The following is a 22,452-nucleotide window of genomic DNA, read 5'->3' as shown; positions in this document are numbered from 1 at the left end:
CGGCACTTCCCCAGCAGACATCATGCTTCCAGGCAGCACAGCAGGTTGGGAGCGAGGGAGGGCTGAGCTGCCACTGCGCAACAGGTGTGAATCTGCTGGCCACAGCTCCCTCCATGGCCATTAAATTAAACACCCAGTAACCCTCATTGCTGGGACATTGCTAAACATGCTGGTGCTCGTATGGCTGGGAAAAACCCGAGTGGCACCCGATCTGGCCACCCCAACCTTGCCCGGTACAGGATCCTCATCTCAGAACCTGGCTAGGAGGTTGAGTAAAGATAGTGCTGCTACTTAATACATGCATCAGTGTGTGGAGATAGAGGCACAGAGCTGTGCTCACACGTACAAATCACAGTCAAAGCAAAGCAGGAGCCCAGTGATCCTACCTTCCTCCAGGAGAAACGTAGGGGGCTGATGGATATGGCTAGATGGGGCTGAATTTGTCCTAGTGACAGCACACAATGTTAGAACACATTGTTTATTTCTTATGTTAATTAGTAGTAATTGAATTACTACTATATTAATGATAACTACTTCATTAGTAGTAATGAATGATAATGTCCAACCAAGAAGGCCTTCTGAACTATCAAAGAGCTATGTGACTCAGGGTGAGCCAGGTATCCCCAGTCAGCCCACTGACCTTCCCTTTACAACTTCTACATGGTATTGTCTTCTGCATGGAAGAAGACAGGAAAGCCGGTGGTACTTTCTCATCATACAGCAGGTCCTAGGGACATCTCAGTCAAAACACAAAGACTGTCACCAGGTGATAGTTGCAAAGATCTCAGGCTGTTTAAAAGAAGAACAGGAAGAATCCAACTCTGCCTTGTACTTACCACCACAGACACAGCAGCATCAGTGTTCAGGCAGCTAAGCACTGTGAAAGGCTTCTCGCCCCTCAGGGCTTTCAACAAGGGTGAAGGGAAGGGAAAGAGAAGTAGGTTTCTCACACTGCAGAGCTCCCCTCAAGATGGTGGTCATCTTCTCAGCCTCCTTGGAAAGAGTCAGTTCATGCCAGAGGCTCCCACCCTAATGACAGCCACTCTGCAAATTATGACATTGCTTGTCAAGCTGGTGGCAAAAGGCCTATTTTCTGAATACTCCTATCTTGCAAAACACATGAGGTCTTAGAGGCTTGCAAAGAGATTAGCTGAAGCAGAATCTTAAATCCTGGTGTCCTAGAAAAAGCCTCACTGAAGCATTTGGATCAGAGGTGGCTGGGGAGCAGCAGAGGACAAGGAAGGTGAAAGCAGTGGCGTGGGGCTGGAGTGGCTAGGGGCGAGGAGCAGCAAGTAGATCCCTAATTTCTAGTACACAAAGAGAAAAAAATAATCGAGGAGCTTTCTGTTTCTCTCCTGCTTTTCACTAGCAGGAACTCAGTATTTCTACAAGCCCAAAGTGAAGGCCTGAGGCTGTCCTGTTCTGAGCCCTTCAGTACCAGTTACAACCCTGCTACTAGTATCCTCCCAGGGGCAAAACAGCTCTGTCTCAGTCTCAAGCACTTAACTTCTTGTTCTGAACATCCTCAACAAATGCATCTGGAATTGCAGGTCTGTATTGGCAGGTTTGCAGTGAGAACACGTGCTTTGACTAGAGTTCCACTCATTGGAATTAAGAAGTTCAGGTGACCAAGACAGTTGTTTAAGATTTAAATCAAACACACAAATTCTGCCCCCTAGGAAGCGTATAATCATTTTAAACCACTTCTGATACAGTGACCAAGGTATCTTAAGTTTCAGATGGATGCAGCCACAACTGAAATACCTCAGCAAATGCCCACTGAGTTTAGCACTAACAGTCCCACTGAGTTTCTGAGCATTTTCTGAGATGGAGTCCCATTGACCAGGATATGTTTGTTGTCCAGCTGGAATAATTGCCCTAGAGGCAGAGGTGAAGCGTAAATCACAGGCTGCTGCTACTCATGCCACAAACAGACAGAATAGATGGGGATAGGGTGAGCAAGGCAGTATTTTTTTTGTATCTAAAAAAACCCCCCAAAAATATTTGTTCATTTTTCAAAAGGCAAAAAGAGGAGAAAATGAAAACTGGATTGTGTCTATTTTAGGCACATGAACAAGTTATTCAGATTAGAGAGAAAGCATGTCAAAAATAACTTGGGTGATATGAAAGTGGAGCAATTGCTGTATATCTACAAAAATAAAAGGAGGGTAGGAACCTGGGAAGCTGATTTTGAAGTATCTGTGAACATTTCATTTTTGCAACCCTGTCTGATGTGTGCCTGCTTAAAAACATGCTCTGATGGCAAGGACAGCCTATTCTTGCACCCCAAGTGCATGGAGTCCTTCAAAGGCAACCAGTCAACCTAGTGTAGGTCTGATCATCACATGAGCTCAGTTCTGTGCTTTGCAGACCAAACATTTAGCAAAAACCTAGCTGTTGTCACCCACTGTGACAGCAGTCTCCTGCTAACAGCAGTCAGATTTATCCACGTTTTTCACATCTCCCTCTGAAAATGACAGCCCTCACAGAGAGGAGTGAATTTCAGAGGCTGTCTTGCCCTGGCTACTACCTGGATTTCTCAGCTTCCATCATTAGGACATCAAGTTGCAAACAAAGACGTTCCTAAAAAGACAAGACCAGAAAATAAGAGGTTTTGGAAATAGGACAGACTTCAAAACTGTTACCCATAGAGTAGCAGCTCATGTGTTGTGGGCTATGTTGGAAGTGACATCTATGGGGGAAGTGTGCTCCTACATCACCCAGAAGTGAGGTATAATTGCTAAGTAGCACTCACTTTTTGCCCCGAGCAAACAGCAAAATACCCCTGTCATAGAATTAAATAGGACCAGGGACATTATCTCCTCACAAATGTGAATGGAGTAAGGGTACGATGGAGCAATGTGCAAGAAGCAGGCCTGATGAAGGTGTTTGTCTGCACATCATTTTGGCGCAGGAGACACCCCACTGTCACACTCCTCTTTGCCATCCTCCAAATATCTTCCCCAGTAGATCAGCATCATCCTGGTGGCAGGGCTGGCCAGCAGCCAGCTGGCTTGCCTCCTTGTCCCTGTTGCTGCCAGTCATGGGGCAGCAGTGACACACAGTCAGAGGAGGAGAGGAGGTGAAAGAATGTGCTGCTGCACCAGGAACAGGGAAGCAGTCATCATTCTCCATTTCACTTGTTAGGAGATGCAGCAAAGCTCTGTGAAAAGACCTTCACGGACAACAGGCAGGTCCCTGAGGCTGGGAAGCCAGCAGTGATGGTGGCATCTGCCCATCATCTCAAGGAGGCCCATGTCTTCTGCCCCAAGGCACCAGTGTAAATCTTGCTCTTATTCTTTAGTGTGACAAACCTTTAATCGGTAACCAGCAACCTCTGGGACTTGGCAACCACTGTACTTGGGATTACAGTTGTGAGCAGGAGATCCCAAGGCCAATAGATGTCCTGGCACTCTGTTAGCAGAGAGAGTGCTTCAGAAAAGAGCTTGAATTCCATCAAGCAAATCAAGTTCGTGCCCCAGGCAGTGTGACAGAGTCTCAGGAGTGCTCACCTCCTTTACTGCTGTGGAAATGTGACTTTTCCTCTAGTGGTAGTGATAAGTCTGAAACGATTTTATCCAAGCTCTGTTATCCACTGCCTAATCACTGTGATGCCCAAGTGGTTACAGAGATACCCTTGTTACAAAAGGCAGCCAATATCTTCTATTTTTGCTAAGCCCTAGTAGGACGGAGTGTGCCTTGGCTCTCTGTATAAATGAAGTCTGCCCCTTCCCCAGATCTGCCTGCGTCCTCCCAGCATTGCCAACCTCCACTCCCTCCTGCACTCCCTCACACTCCCTCTCACTCACTCTCTCACTCTCAGATGATGCAGAGTGCCAGCAAGTCCCTCAATGCTGTCATATCTGTCCTTTTTATTCATTGCAGGGTTTATTTTTAGCCTGAAACAACTGCTTCCTAAAAATGGAGTTCCTAATGACACGGGAGCTGGACACAGCTATGTAAGGTATCCAGGGCTTGGCCTGACAGCTTCTCCTGTCTGTCTCTTTGTTGTGAGCCCAGGACAGCAAAGTTTGTTGCTTGCCACCAGCCTTGCAGAGCTTGGACTGAACGCTAGGAAGGCAGAAGAAAGAGAAACTCGGTGCAGACTCCCACTGGAGCCCTTGGCCTCCTTCTCTTCCCAAACTGAGAAGGAGAGAGACCTTTGCCAGCGCTGCACTGAACTCCAAGGGTTCCCCAATGAAGGCAACTTGCTGGATCCTGGCAGGCTTTTGCCTGCTTTTCTGCTGCAAGGCAGAAGAAGGACTGAATTTCCCCACATATGATGGGAAAGACCGAGTGATCGACCTGCACGAGAAGAACTACAAGAATGCCCTGAAGAAGTATGACATGCTTTGTCTGCTCTTCCATGAGCCTGTGAGCTCTGACAGGGTGTCCCAGAAGCAGTTCCAGATGACGGAGATGGTCCTGGAGGTAAGCACCACTGCGTGTCTCCCTGCCGGGTCAATGCCACTGCACATCTGGAGTTATGGAGACAGGTCATGGGACAGTCAGGGGCCTGGTGGGAATGGCCAAAGTTTTGAGGCTGCTCGCCTGAGTGTGATTTAGACCCTGAGCTCTATGAAGCACAGGGTAAAGTTTTTGTTGTAGTCTTTTGAGTTGTCAGCTGGGAAATAGGCTTTCTGGGTGGTGCACCAGAAAACGGGGAAAAGCAAATACCCGTGCACACCCCAGCAGTATGAATTCAGCTTAACTGAGCTTTTTCAAATCTCAGCACAGGTCTGAGTGCAGCCTGAAATTGTTAGGTCCCTTCTCCTTCTAGTATATCCTCCTTAGATTCAAGATTCCTTCCAGTTTCCTATTCCATTCAGAGCAAATAGCCAAGTCCCACCAAACTGTGTTGCAAATGGGTGTCCCAGCTCCACATCTCAAAACTCCCTGTTGGTGCGGCATTAAATCCCCTTTTTTTTTTTTTTTTCTGACACTTGGTTGCCTGCTTGGAATAAGTTTGTAGCTACTTGCTAATACAGCCATTCATTTCTGTGCTGGAAATAAGCATTGTTAATTCTTTGGTGAAAGAATGATTAATTAATCCTCAGTAAAATAAATCACACTAAAATTTACAAAGTAGATTCATTGCATTCTTTGTTGTAGTGTGGCTGTAATCTAGGGACTCTCAGAGCAGTAGACCTTGATGGTTAGTTGTTCATTTCCTCCCAGGGGCTTACAGATATTCCTTCTTAACTAAAAGGCATATTTGGATGGAAAGTGAGAATTGCTGAAGAAATACATAATCTCTATTTTTCAAAGACAAAACGTAGTAACAGAAAACTACTTATCTTTAAGTATAGCAAATGTGATTTAGAAAATATTCTCACTCAGTGAGGGCTAGGACCCACAAAAGTACAGTGCCAAGTTCAAGGTCTACTGACCTCCTCAGCAAGGCAAGCAAGAAAGATTCAGACCTGACCAGATTTTATTCACTTGTCAGGAAACAGTTACTTGTTCCAGGTGAGTGATCAAATAACACTTGGCAAAGAAAAAATAACCCTGGAACTCCAGCTGAAAAGTTTATGGCTGGTAGTATAATTGCATTGTTGTTTAATAGGATAGCTATTTTGTGCTTGATAGATGGCAAGCATTTACTAAGTGTGTATTTATAGAAACCTGGCAGAAGCAGGTACCCGTTGTACACTGTTGGTTGTACTCCCCTGGACACCTATCCCCATGGTAGCAGTCAACCATACTGAGCGTGCAATTGCTACAATGCAGCATGTGTTAGAGCTTTTATTTTGCAGGACTTGCTTCAGAGGGTGAATACATTAGCTCAGGGCTCTGGTGGTCTGGTTTCCAATTGCTTCTCTTCCATTGAACTCTGATGTGACCTTGGGCAAGAGATTGAGGATTAGATCTGCAGCAGACTTTATGTAATTGTAGTGCTCTGGTTCACTAATGCTCAGCTACAAGCTGACCATTCTACAGTCCTCAAAACTTCTCCAGCACTTGCAGTTATCTTACAGTTCCCACACAGCAGAGATCTGCAGACTGGACACTTCTCTGCCACAGACACCCAAGGCTTGGATTGGATCTGAGAAAGCAACAGAGAATGTGCTGCGTAGGACACAAACCAGCAAGGTGCTGGTGCTCTTAATTTCTGTTACTAACTTAACCACTGCGGTGAGCTAGGTTTTAATCTTCTCCGTCTGGTGACAGCACTCAAAACTTCACCTCCCTCACCTCAAGCCACAAATGTTGTGTGGCAAAGATCGCTCTCAATCTGCCCTGCCTGTGGGAGGATGCCTATATGGAGCATCTCATGCTTACTCACTGTATTAAGGATTTATTTTCTGGAGCATCTCATATTTTTTTCACTTTACTTTATTGAGGATTTGCCTGATGACTCACAACAAGGTATGCTGCTTCCACCGCCTGGAAAACACCACATCCTTAGCCTTACTTCTATAAAATTGCACTGATCTCCATCATAAGGAATAATGGCAACCCTTCACATGAGACCTTCAGGCAGGTGTGGAGTTAAGCAAAGATCTGAGCTAACCATCTAAGGGTTATTACTTCCTATTGCCCGATGAACACAGGTATGTGTGTACACAGAAGAAATAGGATTCATGGATGTTAAGTGTGACCTGGTATAGGGAACCTGCTTTGGCAGGGGGGTTGGACCTCTCTGGAGGTCCCTTCCAACCCCTACAATTCTGTGATTCTGTGATTAAGTCCTGAAAACCTCCAAAGTGCCCACCCCTCCTCTTTCTCACACACACCTTAGAAGAAATGTATAGTTCCAAAGACCAAAGGCTTGAACAAATATCTTAGGACTAGGAAAAAACATGGAGAGATTCAGTAACAGGTCCCTCCATATTTGCTAGGACAAAATTACAGATGTGCCCAGGTAGAAGATAGTATGGCATATTATCAAAGCAAGCAGAAGTCCCAGTAGCACCTGCTGGTCCCTTCTTCACTTAAGACCCAGTCACTGGTTTAGGTCTTAGCAGGTGAAAAAAGACGTGGCTACAAAACATCCAAGGAGGGCAGGATGAGTCTAGACAACACTCCTACAATCTAGGAGCAAATTGTCCCTTGGCCATGGTTTCATCCAAATACGTTGGTCATAATCATCAACAAGCTTGGACTGGTTCCACTAGTAGCTAGCAGGGCTTGAGCTCATGGGGCAGCACTTCCCTTTTCTAGAGTCTCTTCCCTTCCAAGTCCCTGCTCTGTTTGAAGCTTGCAATGCCTTAATTATGTCTGAGATCTCCCTGGAAAATCTGTCTGAAAATGGCCAAGAGCTTGAAACTTTATTTGTGGAGGCCGCTGACAGACAAAACAGGGCAGAGAGAAGAGAATAGCGAGGGTCTCATTTCCTTAGTGAAACGTGCTGAAAACCTGACAGCATAAGTGAAGTTAAGCACATAAGGTCTTGACCCAATTGCAACCACAAACATCAGGGTGAGGAGAAAGTGATATGCTAGGAAAATTCTCCTCCCCATTACAAATGCCCAGTGTGCAGAACTGACCAGCAGAATCTCAGGAATGTTCACCAGGCATCATCAGATAAAGGGATGCTGTGGTTACACTGATATTACAGGATCTCCAGCTCCCTCCACCCAGTCCTATTGGGATCTGCCACTGGATTCCCACACAGCCCAGCATGCCCTTCCAATTTGGAAAGGCAATGAAGAAGATCATCAGCTGACCTGGCAGCCCCTACCACCTACTCTGTTGTCTTTTCCAACCAAGGCAATTCTATGGCTCTGAGTTGATGAGTGTGGCTGCTTCACAACTCAGACTAAGAGGTTCTTATGCTCCTTTGCTTCCCTTTCTCCCTCCACTCACCCCAACTCCTGCTGAACAGCTCCTCTAGGTTGTGAGGAAAATCCTCCACTCTAGATGATGACCCAGCAGTCTTGAGGACAGTGGCAGCAGTTCCTATCCCGTGGCAATTTTTCTAAGAGCCCTGCATGTCCTGTGAGGTGAGCACAGAGAAGAAGATCACACACAGCCAGACACAAAGCTTCACAGTGCAGATTTAAGTGCCAAGTAAGACAAAAAGCTACTTGTCCCCAAATCTCTCAGCTTTAATGGAAAAAGGGTGAAAGAGGACAAGAACAAAGCAGGGAAACTTAAAATATCTGTTCTGCTACTCTTCTTCTTTGTAACTCTCCTATTTCCTCCAATCTCATATCACTGCTTCTCAGACCTCTGCCTTCTCCCTCTCATCTCCAAACCCTTCCCAAATATTGGCAGAGCTTTGCTTTCCAGTGGGCCAGTTTGTCTCTAGGGATCACATTACAAAACTAAAGAGCAGCGGGGTAAGGGATTTTTATTTTGCACATGAGAAGCTCTCTCCAGCAGCAGAAGCTGTCTTAGTGCAGAGCAGGCTGCCTGCAAAGCAGACATTGCATCTCTCTCCCAGTGTCCAATCAGTAGTACAATCAGTACTACTTGTGATGTGAGAGAGAAATATAGCTTTTGAGTTCAACAGAATAAGGGTTAAAGTAAGCATAAGGTCTAATTCACTTGAAAGCAAGGATTTACTTTCAAGTGTTGACACTTGTAAAGCTCCACTCACAGGCTTTCAGCTGAGAATGGAAAAATCAATTAAGATTTGTCTGGTTTTAGGGCAGTTCCACCCATCTGGTCTTCAAATCATTTTAGTCTGATAGCTCCTGTGAGAGCTCAGAAACATGTCATATGTAGCAAAAAGGCCTTCTCTTCTGATCCAACACAGGAAAAAAGTTTGCAAGTACAGATGTGTATCAACATTCATAGGAAGCAGTGGCTGAGACGTTATCCCCATGTCCAAACAGAGTACAGGAGAGTATAAAACCAAGAGCTTTCTTTAAGCACCCTTATCACTTTGTTTCATAGACTCAGTTTTCAACCTTTTTCTTTGAAAATAGTACGTTCATGAGACACTAGCTCAGTATGACTTCCTTGGCTGGGTAAAGATGTTACACATTGAGTGCCACAGAAACTGCCTGGTCCCTGCGACCCTACAGAGCAAGTCTTCAGGGTGAGAGATGGAGCACACCTGGAAACATACCTGAAGAAGCCTACAGCATGAATACCTCATAATACAAGTAATAAAACAGGTTGCCACACTGAGGCAGTGGCTTCCACTGCAGATAAGTTAATGCAAAAGGTTAGGAACGGAGAGAAAGGAAAAGATGTGCACTGCTTCCTTTGGCCTCTGAGACAATGTAAGTACATCTCAGTCCATTAACAGCTCAGAGCGTTGATTTCGGCAGCAGCACTAGGAAAATTTCACTCCCTGACATGCCAATCATAAAAGAAGCTACAGCGAGCTCCCCAGGCTGTAGATGGGCACACTGGCACCCAGGCACAAATGGATAATTTGGCCTTTCTGTATAACTAGTGGTAGAAACAATTTCCAAGACTACTTTAATTCTTATCACCTAGTTTCCTTTCCCAATGCCCTTCCATCCATCTCATCACTGAGGTTGGTCTGGCTGCCTGAGCAGTTTCTAGCATAAGACCCCCATTTCCATCACCACTTCCCTCTTGGAAAGGCAACCTTCATGTCCAGACATGTATGGTCAGAGGGAGAGAAGTGTGCTGATGGCTGTTCTCAGAGTAGGAAATAGCTGTCATCCCAGTGTCTAAGGGAAATGCAGCATATAGCCTCTGTAGGTGCCCTGCAAGAGCTTAAAGCAGTTGGAGACTCCTTCCATGGCACACCTTTGTTCTGAAATGCCCAAGAGATGAGGAAAAGTTGTGAAAAGCCCATCCTTCAAACCTCAGTCATCTTGCCACACCAATTAGGCTCCCTAGAAACATGCCTATGGGAGTTTCTGATGCATTCTTGATATCCAGGAGGCAGGATCACACTCCTGTCTAATAAGACATCATTGACCTATCATAGTGCACTGTAAGTGAGCATCAAAAGGACTGGCCAGAGAAATCATTCACCAATGGGCATAGAGTATTGCAAATTGGAAGGGACCCATAAGGACCGAGTCCAGCTCCAGTGTGTGTGTACTGTCACCATTTGTTGTTCTCTGCCTCAGACCTTGACATTGCCCAGGAGACTGCTGAGGCCAGATAGCATCCTATGAGCTGGAGCAGGTACCACACTGCCCTCTTTCCAGACCTCAGTCTGGAAGTGGTGCCCTTCATTTAAATCAAGCTGATCAAAGCCTGCCACAACCCTGCATTTAAGCCTGAGCTTCACCCATGGGGAAAAGGGAAAGGAGATACAGTAATTCTCTTTAAAGCCCCAGGAGGGAGGGGAACTATTTAAGCACAAAGCCTGAGGACAAATGGGCTATGAATAAATCAAGTTTGGAAACTAGGGAGCTCCTAATCACCAGAGTCAAGGGGAGAACAGCCCAGTGAGTTTGAAGGACACTCAGATTGAGCAACCTGGTTCAAGTTCTGATGACCAAAGATGTCTTTTTGAGGCCTCTGTCTGCAAACAGCAGTCACCCAGGCAAGGAATGAGTGGCCCAGGAAAGAAGTGACTTAGCACGGTCCGAATTATCTTGTTTTATTTAATCCTCTGCACACTGGGATTTACCTACTTATAGAAAGAAAACCTTGCCTGAGGAAATAGAACAAGCAGCAGCCCCTTGTGCAGTTCCCCGCTGCGCTGGCCCCTGAGCACTGCTGATGGGGCTCATTCCTGCACACACTCTGGCGCAGCTCCGGTGCAGGCCAGCTGCACGACATGATACCTTCTCTTTCTGGGAAATTGCTTCTGCCCTGGCAGCCGACAGACTGAGCAGAGCTCTGACACCTCGAAGCCTGCGTAAGGAGACACTTGTTCTGAGAGTTTCCCTTGGGGCTGGTTGCTCACTGCTCCTTGGCTGAGTCCTCCTTCACCCCAAGGAACCTATTGCTCCCCCACGGTCCCATACGGGTGTGGATTCAGGGCAGGAGCACCCAGATCCCTCCTGTGGCACTCCAGGGTTTCAGAGGCATTGGCTCAGGCCCACTGGGTCAGAAAACTGAGAAATTTCCTTGGAGCTGGAAGCATGAAAGCACCGCTGGGTCCTGAGGAGGAGAAAGGACTGTTGTGCACTGAGCTCACTTCCTTCTTCCAGCACCCACTTGAAAGCAGAAGGCTGCTGCTCCACATAGGTTTTGCTGTGGCATCCAGCCTTTGCTTCCAAGCAAAGCTAGTTATAGCATCATTTTTGTAGAGGAAAGCTCCCAAATTCCTCCTCCTGCCTGGTTCATCAGAGTGGGGTTCAACAGAGGGGGTTCTGCAGAGCAGCCCCAATCCACCTGCAGAGCTGAGGTCAGCACATGCACACTCGCAGCCCTAGACTGTCCTCAGTGTGCAAGCTGCTCAACTGAGTCGGCAAAACACCTGTGAAGCAATGCCAGCAAGCACCAGCCAACAGCAGCAGCAAGTGGCCCCTGCCCCATGGACGCTCACAGCCACCAGCATCATCCCCAGCTATCTCAGGGGCTTTAACTTACAGCTGGCTAAAATTAGGGATGCCCGGGCGAGGATAAAAATACAGCCCTAGCTATGTGAAACCTTTAGGTAGGTGGCCAAAGAGCACATCATATGCCTGGCTGGGCTGAGCAGCCGGGTAGCTCTTAAAGGGCCGCAGCACCGTTCTTGGAGTGCTACCTGTGAAAGGACCTCCCTCAGTGACCTTTGGGTGTTCTGTATTTGGGGACTTGCCTTTTCATCAGGAGTGCAGCAACCCCTTAAGAGGGCAGCTCCAGTGGTGGAAAAGGGCAGTAAGATGGGCCATACTTTCTCTCTCTCAGCTCTGCTGCCAGGCCCTGTTGCAGCAGCTACTCAGCAGGCTCCTACCCCTTCTCTGTGGCCATCACAATGTTTCAGGAGCTGTCATTCACCAGCCTGAGTTACAAGATTCAATACTTTTCTGATGGGTATTATGAGGGGATGCAGCATGGCACAAAACAGCATTGAGGAGAGTGATACCCCTCTGCTCTACTACAGACTGTTCAAACAAGGGAGAAGCCAACCACAGTGTAAAGGTATGATTTCTGCAGAAACTTTCAAAGCCTTTGGGGAAATACTCTAGTTTCTTGCCATATCCTCCTGTTGTTTCTAAAAACAAAAATAAGTTTTAAGACATTAAGTCATCCTCATCATCACATCAGCATGTTCTGGCCATCACCAAGCTCTTACAGCTTTAAAGAGCAGAGCAACAGAAAAGTGGAAAGAAAGGTGACTTTCCATATAATCCCATTGCTCTGTTCTTTGTGTTTCTTCAGTTTTGCTCTTCTACCACTGCCTGCTGGGAAACAGCAATTTCCCTGTGCATAGCAGAGGTACTCCCAGAGGCTATCAGAGACCCAGGTGCACCCAGCACCCTACCTTCCAGCCTGGCAGCTGGGGAATGTCAGCCTTGCTGATGGGGGGATCTTGACGGTGAAGTGAGAAGAAAATCCAGGCCAGAAACCTATAACGTCACTCCACGATGAAAGACTGACTATGCTGGGATACCTGTCTCATTCATCTCTATCTGTAACCCTCTCTACTGCATTTGTTCTGACATTTGATGGCAAGACTGACATCAAATGGAAGGTCCATAACAATCACCACCATCTGCAGCTGAACAGGTTTGTTGTCAGACAACCTATCACCTTTACAAGGGTGATGCTGCTGCTGCTGCTGCATAGGATTTCAGAGTCTCCTTAAAGCTTCCCATCACCACAACTCAGTTCAGATAGTTATGGCAGTAGGAAGCTGAGATGCTCTAGCAAGGAGCTGTTTCCTTCTATCACCATTATTCAGATTGCTAGCACCTGCTGACACCACCCAAAATCATAGAATCACAGAATCACAGGCTTAGGTTGGAAGGGATGTTAATCATCATCTAGTTCCAACCCCTGATGAGATGGTGCTTTCTCACTTGTAGGTCATAGAACTGTAGAATGGTCCTCAAGCTTCATTTGGGGCTGGCACTTCTCACCAGTCTCACAGGGCCATGCACCTACTCAAATGAGAATAGGGCTGTTACCTGAGGAATACTCACAACTCCTGTTCCTGAGAATGCACAGGACTCAACTTGTGACCCCGTGGCTAGAAAGAGTGCACTGCAAAGGCTTTGTGCTTACGAGATAAAGGTTGCAAAATGTGCATGGGATACACCTGCTGTCTTTGCTTGTGCTCTAAGCCCTGCCTGCCCTGAGCCTCTTCATGTACCTTAGGAACTGCATAACCAGCTAAGCCCAGTTCTTCCGGGGCAGTTTCTCCCTCCCATCTCCCCATGCAGCTGTTGAAGCTAAATTACCCACTATAGAGGCTGACACAAAGGCAGGGGCTCTGGCTGAATGAGACTTCAAGCAATATGAATTTAAGTGGAGAAGAAGGAGTAGGAGCTGTGTTCTTATATTACAGCCGCCTCTGTTCCGAAGTTCTGAGCCAAAAGGATTGTCAAGATCAGAAACATTATCTGCATTCAAATCCCACTAGCATTATGGAATCAGAAAATACTGTAAGGGGATATTACAGATGCTTGATACTGTAATGAGCTGGGGGCAACCAAGCTGCGTGCCTCTGGCATCCTCTAAATGTTGCTGCCTGATGAAGTTCAAATGTAGATACGGGAATGCGTGCACACCTGGGCACTGCTCACACCCACCTGCCCCACTGGGAAGCAGCAAGCAGGAGTAACATCCAGCCCCACGGAGCTGGCATTTGAAAATGTGACTGTAGCTACAGGCAGCCTGCAAAGGTCTCCTACTTTCCAGCAGTGCCAGTGGAAAGAGCTGTACTGAGTCTCATGTTGCAGAAAGATTTTCCCACTGAGGACTGAAGAGCTCTGTGGATTGGCATGGGCTGTACTGCTCGCTCCTTGTCTCATTATCCTGAAAGCTCCAACAAAGGAGAAAGGCTGCCAGCAGAGTGCACAGTTCCATCATTTGCACACGTACACAAACACACTCTCCTCTGTACACACACTGTTTACATGCACTTCCATCTATTCACATTCATCTTCTGTCTCTCTTCAGAGAGACATCTCACATGCCTATAGCAGAGACTGTGCAGTCTCCCTCTGAGAGGTCTCCAAAAGTCACCTGATGTGGGCCTGGCACCGTGCTCTGGCTGTCCCTGCTGTCCCTGCTGTGGCACAGCCATGCTGTGATTCTGGGTTTTTTTTGCCTCCCAAGCCCTAATGAAGTACATGTTCCCACAGTCTTGCACAAAGAAGCTTCCATCCCATCCCTAATTTTCTAGACACGTCTACTCTTTTCCAGCAAGCTCCCATGCTCACACACTCAACCCTGAAGAGCTGTCTTGCATACATTGCATGTTCACATATGCTACTCCTGATCTAAGCCTCCCTTTTACAAACATCTCTCACTCCTGCCCAGCCACTTGTCTGCAGCAGGTGTCACAGCCTCAGATGATGAAGGCACATTGCTGAACTTCTTCAAACACCCCCAAGAAACTCTAACCGTCTCCTGCACACTAGTCAAGAGCTATAGGGCTCAAACTGCCTGGGCTGGATCTGGCACTTGACTAGCAGATGTAAGTAAGTAGCCTGTAAGGCTGCAGCTAGATGAAGCGTATTTACATGACTGGGCAGTCTCAGCACAGCCAGAGCCTCAAACTTTGAAGGTCTTTGTGCTGGTCTACACAACTGCTTCAGTGCAGGGAGTCACATGTCCCCTAAAGCTTCTGATCCCACAGGCTCCATCCCTTTTCCCAATAAAGGCACCTCCACGCAAGAGGTGCCCATCTCCTTCTGCCATGTTGGACATCAGCTGCTCTAACAAGGCCCAGGTGAGGGGACACCAGACTGATCAGACCAATGCTCTGAAGCTTTATCCATAGATGTGTGAATATAGACCATTGTTCTACCTTATTCAGGCAGTGTCCTCTGTAAGCAAGAGCCCTGACCTGCAGCCTCCCTTTTATTTCCAATTTTCGGTAGAGAGCGAGAGAAGATTAGCAAATCAACGCAATTCCTTTACAACCTACAGCACCTCCTAGAGACAGCAAGCCAGGTATCTGCGGGAGGTTAAGGTAATTGGGTGTTCTTGTTCCCTGATGACATTGTGAAGGGGATATCTGGGTATGCACTGCTGTAGGCACCATCCTTTGGAAAAAGAAGCTGAGATGCTGTGATGGTGGAGAATGTCTTTCTAGGGGGGCTCTGGGACATGCATTTGGTGGCAGGGAGAAGACAACCCTGTCCTTCAAATAAGCGTCACCGCTCTTAGCCTAAGTGAAGTCTCTGAGCCCATATCTTCAGGGTCCCTGCTGTTCTCCCCCAGGATTTTGGGAATCTTCCTCCATGATCCCTGCAATTGCCGGCCATCTGCAGGTGGAGACTATTTATAGCGGGGAGCCAAGAGGACGCATGGCCACGGACACAGCGGCGCTGGGTGACATTCAAACTGGCTCTGAGGTTGAGGGGGTGCTGAAATGGGCCCTGGAGGAGGGCAGTACCATAAATCAGCCCGCCATCTCTCTGGCTGCAGCCTTTCTGCTGCTCCCTCCAGTGAGTGGAGGTGGCCATGCCCTAATAGGGACATCTCAGAGGCCTCCAACTCTTATTCCCTATTCCCAAATTCAGTAGGGTTTTGTGGATGAGAACTGGGGCAGCAGCTGAGATGGGGTATGCTCCCTGTGGCAGGGTGCACTGGAAGGACAGCAAGGAGGCTGTCGGCATCAGAGGCATCTGTGGAGCAGGAGAAGAGGGATGAGGAGGGGGTGTTACAGCTGCTTAAGGGTCTCGAGATGGTGTTACCGCTCCAGAGAGTTCCTGTGGATGAGGACGTTGCCCGCCTGCTTCCCAGGGCCGACACATGTCCACGGTGCCCGGGAGGAATTCGCAGGGTCCCCACCACAGGGCACTTGCAGCGCGTCTCTCCTTTCCAAAGATATCTATTTTCACAAATCAGGCAGGAACTTGATATCACCAAGAGGCCCCTTCATCAAAAATGGTGGGGATGGGGCAGCAGTTTCCAAAGCTGCAAGGTGACAAATACGAGCGTGGCTGGGATTAGCCCTGTTTCCTGAGGAAACAGGGCAGAAGAGAGGACCCAGAGCAGGGGAGCTGGCCAAAGCCAGGACAGGAGATGGGACTTGAGACACTTCAGAGCAGAAGAGATTGAATTGTGTGTTAGCTTGACCATGTTGTCTTAATACTGCGCTGTTACCCTCTGACTGGCCCACAGTTCAATACAAGCTGGGGCATTAAGCACCACTGGATTTGAATTTCCTTCCAGAGGGACAAGACAAGCAATAAAGGATTGATATAGAGAGATACAGGGAGAGCCCAGGACAGAAAGGAGACACAGTGATGGCCAGGAGCACTTCATGGTGTAGCACTGCTATTTTCACAAAGCCTGGGTGCTTTTGCTACTCCATCATACGTAAGCAGTGATACTTTTGCTACCCTCAGTTTTCCAGCCACTGGTGCCTAGCACCAACCACTCCCAGAATTAAAACATCTTCAGTACCTAGACAGTGTCACGGTCCCCTGTACGATATCACAGATGCATGAGGAAGGAGAGAGTTTTTGGTCTGCCAGAGGGTGTAAGTCTTCCTCCCAGCTGTTCCTGCTACTTCGGTGTCACCATTGTGGCTGGGAACTCTCTCCTGATGCCCAAGTGTCAAAGCGCAGTTGGCAGCCCGTGGTATCACCAGCAAACCCAGCGCTGTGACACAGTGGGAAGAAATCCAACCCTTATGACCTCCAGACAGCCTTATCTCAGCAAAGAGGCAACATGTGATGTGTGCCACCCATCGATGCTGCCTGGGAGCAAAATATGGGTCATCTGTGCCTCCTGTGCCATCCTGACAGGGCACAATGTCCTCCAGCATTCCTGCTGCTCATGCTGGACTCTGGTTTTCCCCACAGCTGGCAGCTCAGGTCCTGGAGCCTAGGAGCATCGGCTTTGGGATGGTAGATTCCAAGAAGGATGCCAAACTCGCCAAAAAGCTAGGTAAGTCCCATGTTTATCTCCAGAATAGCTTGGATACCGTGGTGTGAAAACTCCATGCTCTTCCTGCACAGAGACAGCTCTGATACAGTGATGCAGAACCAACACCTATTGAAGCAACAAGTGTCCACAGATGCCATCTGGTTCCTGGAAGGGTGATCCCCAGCCACTAATAGGAACTGCAGCCTTGCAATGGCAACCAGGTGTCACCCCTTCCTGAGTTGCTCCCCAGATATAAGAGGAATCCTCCATCCTCCTGTTTCCACCCCTTGAAACAGCTGCCCTCTAGTAGCTATGTAGTATTTTTTCATATTTTATCCCACAAAGAATATGGAAATACTACGGCATGCAAATACAATGGTACTTAAATACCACACTAGGCTTAACACCAGAGACTTATTTTCTTTCCTAAATTACAGGGTAAGTGTCACAGTATATGTGAAAATAAAGCAGAGAGCTTCTGCTTCTCCAGAAAGCAATACATATCCCTGTCATCATGCACTGCAGGGCTCAGAGCCCCTCATCTTGGAGACTTCATCAAGATGGTGTGGCATCCAGTCCTCAGCTCAGTCATGTGCCAGCCTGCCTTCTGCACCATCTCCAACAAATGCTTCTAACTTTTCCCAAAGCAAGCTAAGCATATGAGAGTTTAAAATTTGCTTTGACTTCTTGGTCATTTTTTACATTCACAGAGTTAAGTCTCCTCTAGGCTCACAAGATCATTAGGATTGTTTCTGACTTGACCAACCAAGTCAACAGGCAACTGCATTTCCCCAGGAGGTGTTGCTAGAATAACCAGCAAGATGCTTCGATGTAAAAAGAGTGATGCTTTTAGTGACCTGTTGATCACATGATATTTCCTGTTTCCTTCTTTCAGGCTTGGTTGAAGAGGGAAGTCTCTATGTCTTTAAGGAGGATCGGTTGATTGAATTTGACGGGGAACTGGCCACAGACGTCTTGGTGGAATTCCTCTTGGATGTAAGCACAGATAAGTTCAGACAAAGCCTCTCAGAGAAGACTTTGCACTCACTTTGCAAAAAAACACAGGTTATCTCTATTTGAAACTCCATCCCTGTTTGCTGCACACCAGCATGCAAATGATGTTGTTTGCCAACTTCCCAAATACTTGACCATGAGTTCCCAGAAAAGCCAGGACCTTTATATGCCATCAACCACTTATGTCTTAAATATATTTTTCTCTCTTTCCTGTTTGTGGAATATTTGGTTGCTCAACCAGGGAGCAAGCAACAGTCGCACATAAATTCCAACTAAAGCAGAGCTTTTCTGGCAGCCTGGTAGTGATGGAGTCCTCATTTATGTGGCTTAAACCCCAACAGCACAACAGCAGGAGGGAGATGTGCACAGTGGAGTGTTACTGGTAAGGGGTGCAGCATAAGCCACCTCACGAGGCTCCATTTGCCATGCTTTGTGGTGCACCACGGATAGAACAAGTTCTGCAAAGAAAGGAGGAGAGTAAGGATTCCTGTTTGTATGTTTTCCACTCAAGGAAAAATGCATAGAAAAGCAGGGAAATAAAAGCAAACACATCAGTGGTACCTGGACAGCCTGATCTCAAACAAACCCAGTGTTTCTCTACTGCACTTCAGGTTATGCAGTGGCATGCCTGCATTCGTTTTCCTAGTGAAGCCACACGCAATTTACACCAGTATTGCTTGGCACATCAAAACAAAACAAAACAAATAAATAGATCAGACCAAAACCTTCCCCCAGCAGTGTCTGGTTAAGAAATAAAGTTTGGACTAAAACTAGGATAAACTAGCTGATTGGTCTTCCAACTTTTTCATCAGAACTGTGATGTGTCTGGGGCCAAAGAACAGATTTAACCCACCATGCACATGTAGACCAGCCAGGAAATTTCACTTCTAGACTTCCCACTGCTCCATTTTTTTGTCACACTCTAGCGTGTTCTTTTAAATATTTTTCCAAAATATCTTAATAATGGTCTCTTCCAGCAAGCTACACTTAAAAACAGGTATGTCCCTCATTCACAGAAGAACACAGTCCTCATACTGCAGTCCTTTTAACCATTCTACCATCTTCACAGCCTCTCCAAAGCCAGCTGCAATCACTACACTTTATCTCCCATCACAGCATCTATTTGGGTCACCCATACTTCTCTCAGCGTTCCTCTGAATGCTTCAGCCTGTGCAGTGAACCTATTAAGTGCTCCTTCTGAAGGTGACCTACGTGTCTCAGTTAGTTTCTCACAGAGAGGCAGAGAGCACCAAACAGGGTTTCCAGCAGCAGATAAATTAGGTGACCTCTTTCTCCCCACTTAAGCAGCTAGTGACACAGTCTGGCAGTTACGGGTTGGTGCAGCAAATTGTTGTGTTATCAAATGCATTTGTCATGGCAGTTGCTAGAAGACCCTGTGGAAATCATAAACAGCAAGCTGGAGCTTCAAGCCTTTGACCAAATTGACGACGAAATCAAACTGATTGGCTACTTCAAAGGAGAAGACTCTGAACGTAAGATGACTGTGTTCCTTGTGGGAGCCTTGGTGAGGGTGCTGGGGGTTATATGTTCTTGTTCATTAACATTAAGGAGACAAGCGGTTGCAGTGCATTAGTCACTGGAGGATGAGGTAGGGTTGCAAAAGTGAGCTTCTGCTTTTGCTGTGCATAAGCCCATTCCTACACCCTTGGGCTTGCTTCACAGGGCTGCTGATTTTAGCCCCTGCTTAATGTAGCATTTTGGGATCTGTAGTGGAGCTGCACGAGGTGTATTCTGTTCACTCTACATGAAACGGTTCTTGTTTGTAAATCCTGAAGGTGTGTAAGAAACACATCTGCTGTATTTTGTAATAATTTATATTTGCCTCCTGTACTGATCAGAATGAGACCAGATGTCTATGAAATCTTTCCTTCATTCCCCTTTTCTCCTTACAGATTACAAGGCATTTGAAGAGGCTGCTGAACACTTCCAACCGTACATCAAGTTCTTTGCCACATTTGACAAAGGGGTAAGCATCCACACACCTCATCATTGGGAGATCATAGACTCCTTTCTGCACAGCTTAAAGCCTTTCCACTGCAAAGGTATAGGCTTTGAAGCAAGAAGTTGAGAGAAAGCTTTCCCTAAAACTGAGTGTGAGGGTTAGAATGGCCATGAGCATCCTATTCTGGGTAACTCTTTTGGTGCAAGAGGGCTGAACCAGATGACATCAGAGGCCTCTTCTAGACTCAACCATGCTGTAATTTTGTGAACTACCGGTCAACAGTGCTCCCACCTTCCTTCAGCTCTGCATCTGCCCCTGGCCCTCCTTGATCTTGAGCTGTCACTTGCACATTCACAGTGGGCATGTCACTGCAAAGATAGATCAAGGCTGGTATGCATAAGCGAGGATTGGGAGTCTTTTGCTCTGTTGTAGCTCATTTCCTCCTTTGCTATTTGAGGCTGTTAACGTCTCAAATGGACAAGATAGGTGTACTCTGGCTTCAGGCTCCTCGTGTGCAACACCTAGACAGAAATGAACTGGAATGGAATAAATGAGAGCTGTTCAAATAGGGGTCATTAAGACATACAAATCAGCAGAAGCATATTGCGCAAGAAGATGTTTATTGCGCAAGCCGTGTTTATCACAAAGCCTGCTCTGCCTGTAATTTCCAAATCCACAACTTATACAGCATTTTCCAGAAGCTCAGAATGTTCCTGGATTTAGTATCTGGCTCTAGCTTCTCATTTTGAGCATTCCTGTAACTTGTAGTATTTCTGTCTGCTTTTGCATTGGCTCTGTTCCAAGATTAAAAGCCATTTCTGTAGTGGGGAGTCAGATTTGGATCTGGTTTTGGGAACCAGCTCCAGCTCCATTAGGCTTGCAGGACAAAGATTCTAGTCTTGCTCTGCCACAGTGCTTGGTACTTAGAAAGAATCAGTGCTTTTTTTTTTTCTTTCTTTCTTTTTTTGCAAGGACATATTCATTCATATTTTGCTGGCCACACTAAGAGTGCACTTTGAGGGAGAGAAAATTGCTTGGCATCAACTCTTGCACCAGCAGAGGCTCTGGATGCCCAGGATGCACCTCAGGCTCATTCAACTGTGACCATTTGAACTCCCACAGGTTGCTAAGAAACTGGGTCTGAAGATGAACGAGGTGGACTTCTATGAACCATTCATGGATGATCCTGTTCACATCCCCGATAAACCTTACACAGAAGAGGAACTGGTTGAATTTGTGAAGGAGCACAAAAGGTATGTAGCAGTCAGGATTCTCCTGGCCATGGTAAGAGGGCAAAGGTGTCCTTCATTGCAGGTTGCCTCTCCAGTTCAGTCCTTCTCAGTAAAAATGAGGATGGCTACCACATATTGGCTGTTTGTTGACCCATTCTTGAGATTTTGGTGAATCTTTCTACTCCCTTATTCCACTTAAAGGGTTAAAAATGTAGGTTGCTCTGAAAGTAATTCCTCCTATTTATTTCTGTGGAAAATATGACAGATGCAAAGAGCACAATAATGCTGTCTGATAGAGCAAATTCTCAGCCACAAAGCACTACTTTTCAACATAATCACCATCATTACTAACTCATTTTCATCAGTGGTGGACAAGAGCCTACATGCCACTCTCACTGAAATCTGTGCTAGTGGAAGTGACCCACTGTTTCACAGCTGCTATCATGGTGTTGTTGCCCATGCAGTTCATCTTTCATTGGCCTCGAAAAGATGGAAGTCAGAAGGTGCCAAATCTGGACTATGCAGTAGGTATGGTAGGACAGTCCAGCCAAGTCTGGCAATTTGCTCCATGGTCTTCAGACTGGTATGTGACCTGGCATTATCGTGTTGCAAGAGAAAAGCTGTATTCTTCTCTAGCTTGAATTTGAAAGTTCAAGCCTTCATCTTAGTCAGTGTCACAGTGTAGTGGTCAGAGTTGATGCTTTGTCTGGGTTCTAGGAAATCTGGCAGGATCACCTCTTTTCTGTTCCAAAAGACAGTTTTTTAATGTCTGAGAAGACATTACTTCATCCACTGAGAGCTGTATCTTGAATTTTTCTTTGATGGGGAATTCACATGTCGCCACTTCATGGACTGCCATTTTGATTCTGGCTTATAGTGTTAGCACCACATCTTGTCACTGGTAAAGATATAATCCAGGAAACCGTAATCTTCAGCCTTGTATTGGTTAAACGGGTCCTGTCAACCTTGCATACAGTGTACTTTCTGTTCCAGTGTGAGAATCTGTGAGACCCATCTGGCACTGCGATATTCCAATGTTTTCACCATCGTTTCTAATGCACTGAGCTGATATTCAGTTCCATACATAGTTCTGTAGCTGCAATCTGCTGATTCATGTGGATGAGCTGATCAAGACACTCTTCATTTCAAGGCATGACAGCTGTACATGGCCATCTGAAACATGGCTTGTCTTTCACATCGCCATTGCTGCTGAAGAAATGCTCCACCTACTGCCTCACTGTGCTGACATCCCCTGTTTGGTGTCCACAAATGTTCTACAAGTGTCAATGAATGTAATTGAGTGCCATTTTTTTCCTGCATGGAGGAATTAAATGACACACTTTTTGCTTCATATGCTATTCCATAGCAGACCCCATTCTG

General features: G+C 46.6%; 1 protein-coding gene across 1 annotated transcript in view; it reads left to right on the top strand.

The window, feature by feature from the left end:
- Positions 1-3,950: 3,950 nt before the first annotated feature.
- Positions 3,951-22,452, top strand: part of CASQ2 (calsequestrin 2) — a 31,565-nt gene continuing 13,063 nt past the window's right edge. The window contains exons 1-6 of the mRNA XM_042867299.1: positions 3,951-4,431; positions 16,800-16,884; positions 17,759-17,859; positions 19,259-19,370; positions 19,791-19,864; positions 20,963-21,093. Of these exons, the coding sequence (XP_042723233.1) occupies positions 4,198-4,431; positions 16,800-16,884; positions 17,759-17,859; positions 19,259-19,370; positions 19,791-19,864; positions 20,963-21,093 (737 nt within the window). The 5' untranslated portion in view covers positions 3,951-4,197. The remainder of the gene's footprint in view (positions 4,432-16,799; positions 16,885-17,758; positions 17,860-19,258; positions 19,371-19,790; positions 19,865-20,962; positions 21,094-22,452) is intronic.

Source organism: Lagopus leucura, unplaced genomic scaffold (genome assembly GCF_019238085.1).
Source record: "Lagopus leucura isolate 7727_CA_CO unplaced genomic scaffold, USGS_WTPT01 Super-Scaffold_100001, whole genome shotgun sequence".
Lineage (NCBI taxonomy): Eukaryota > Metazoa > Chordata > Aves > Galliformes > Phasianidae > Lagopus > Lagopus leucura.
Note: the sequence above shows the minus strand (reverse complement) of the source record. Positions and strands in the feature narration are given on the sequence as shown.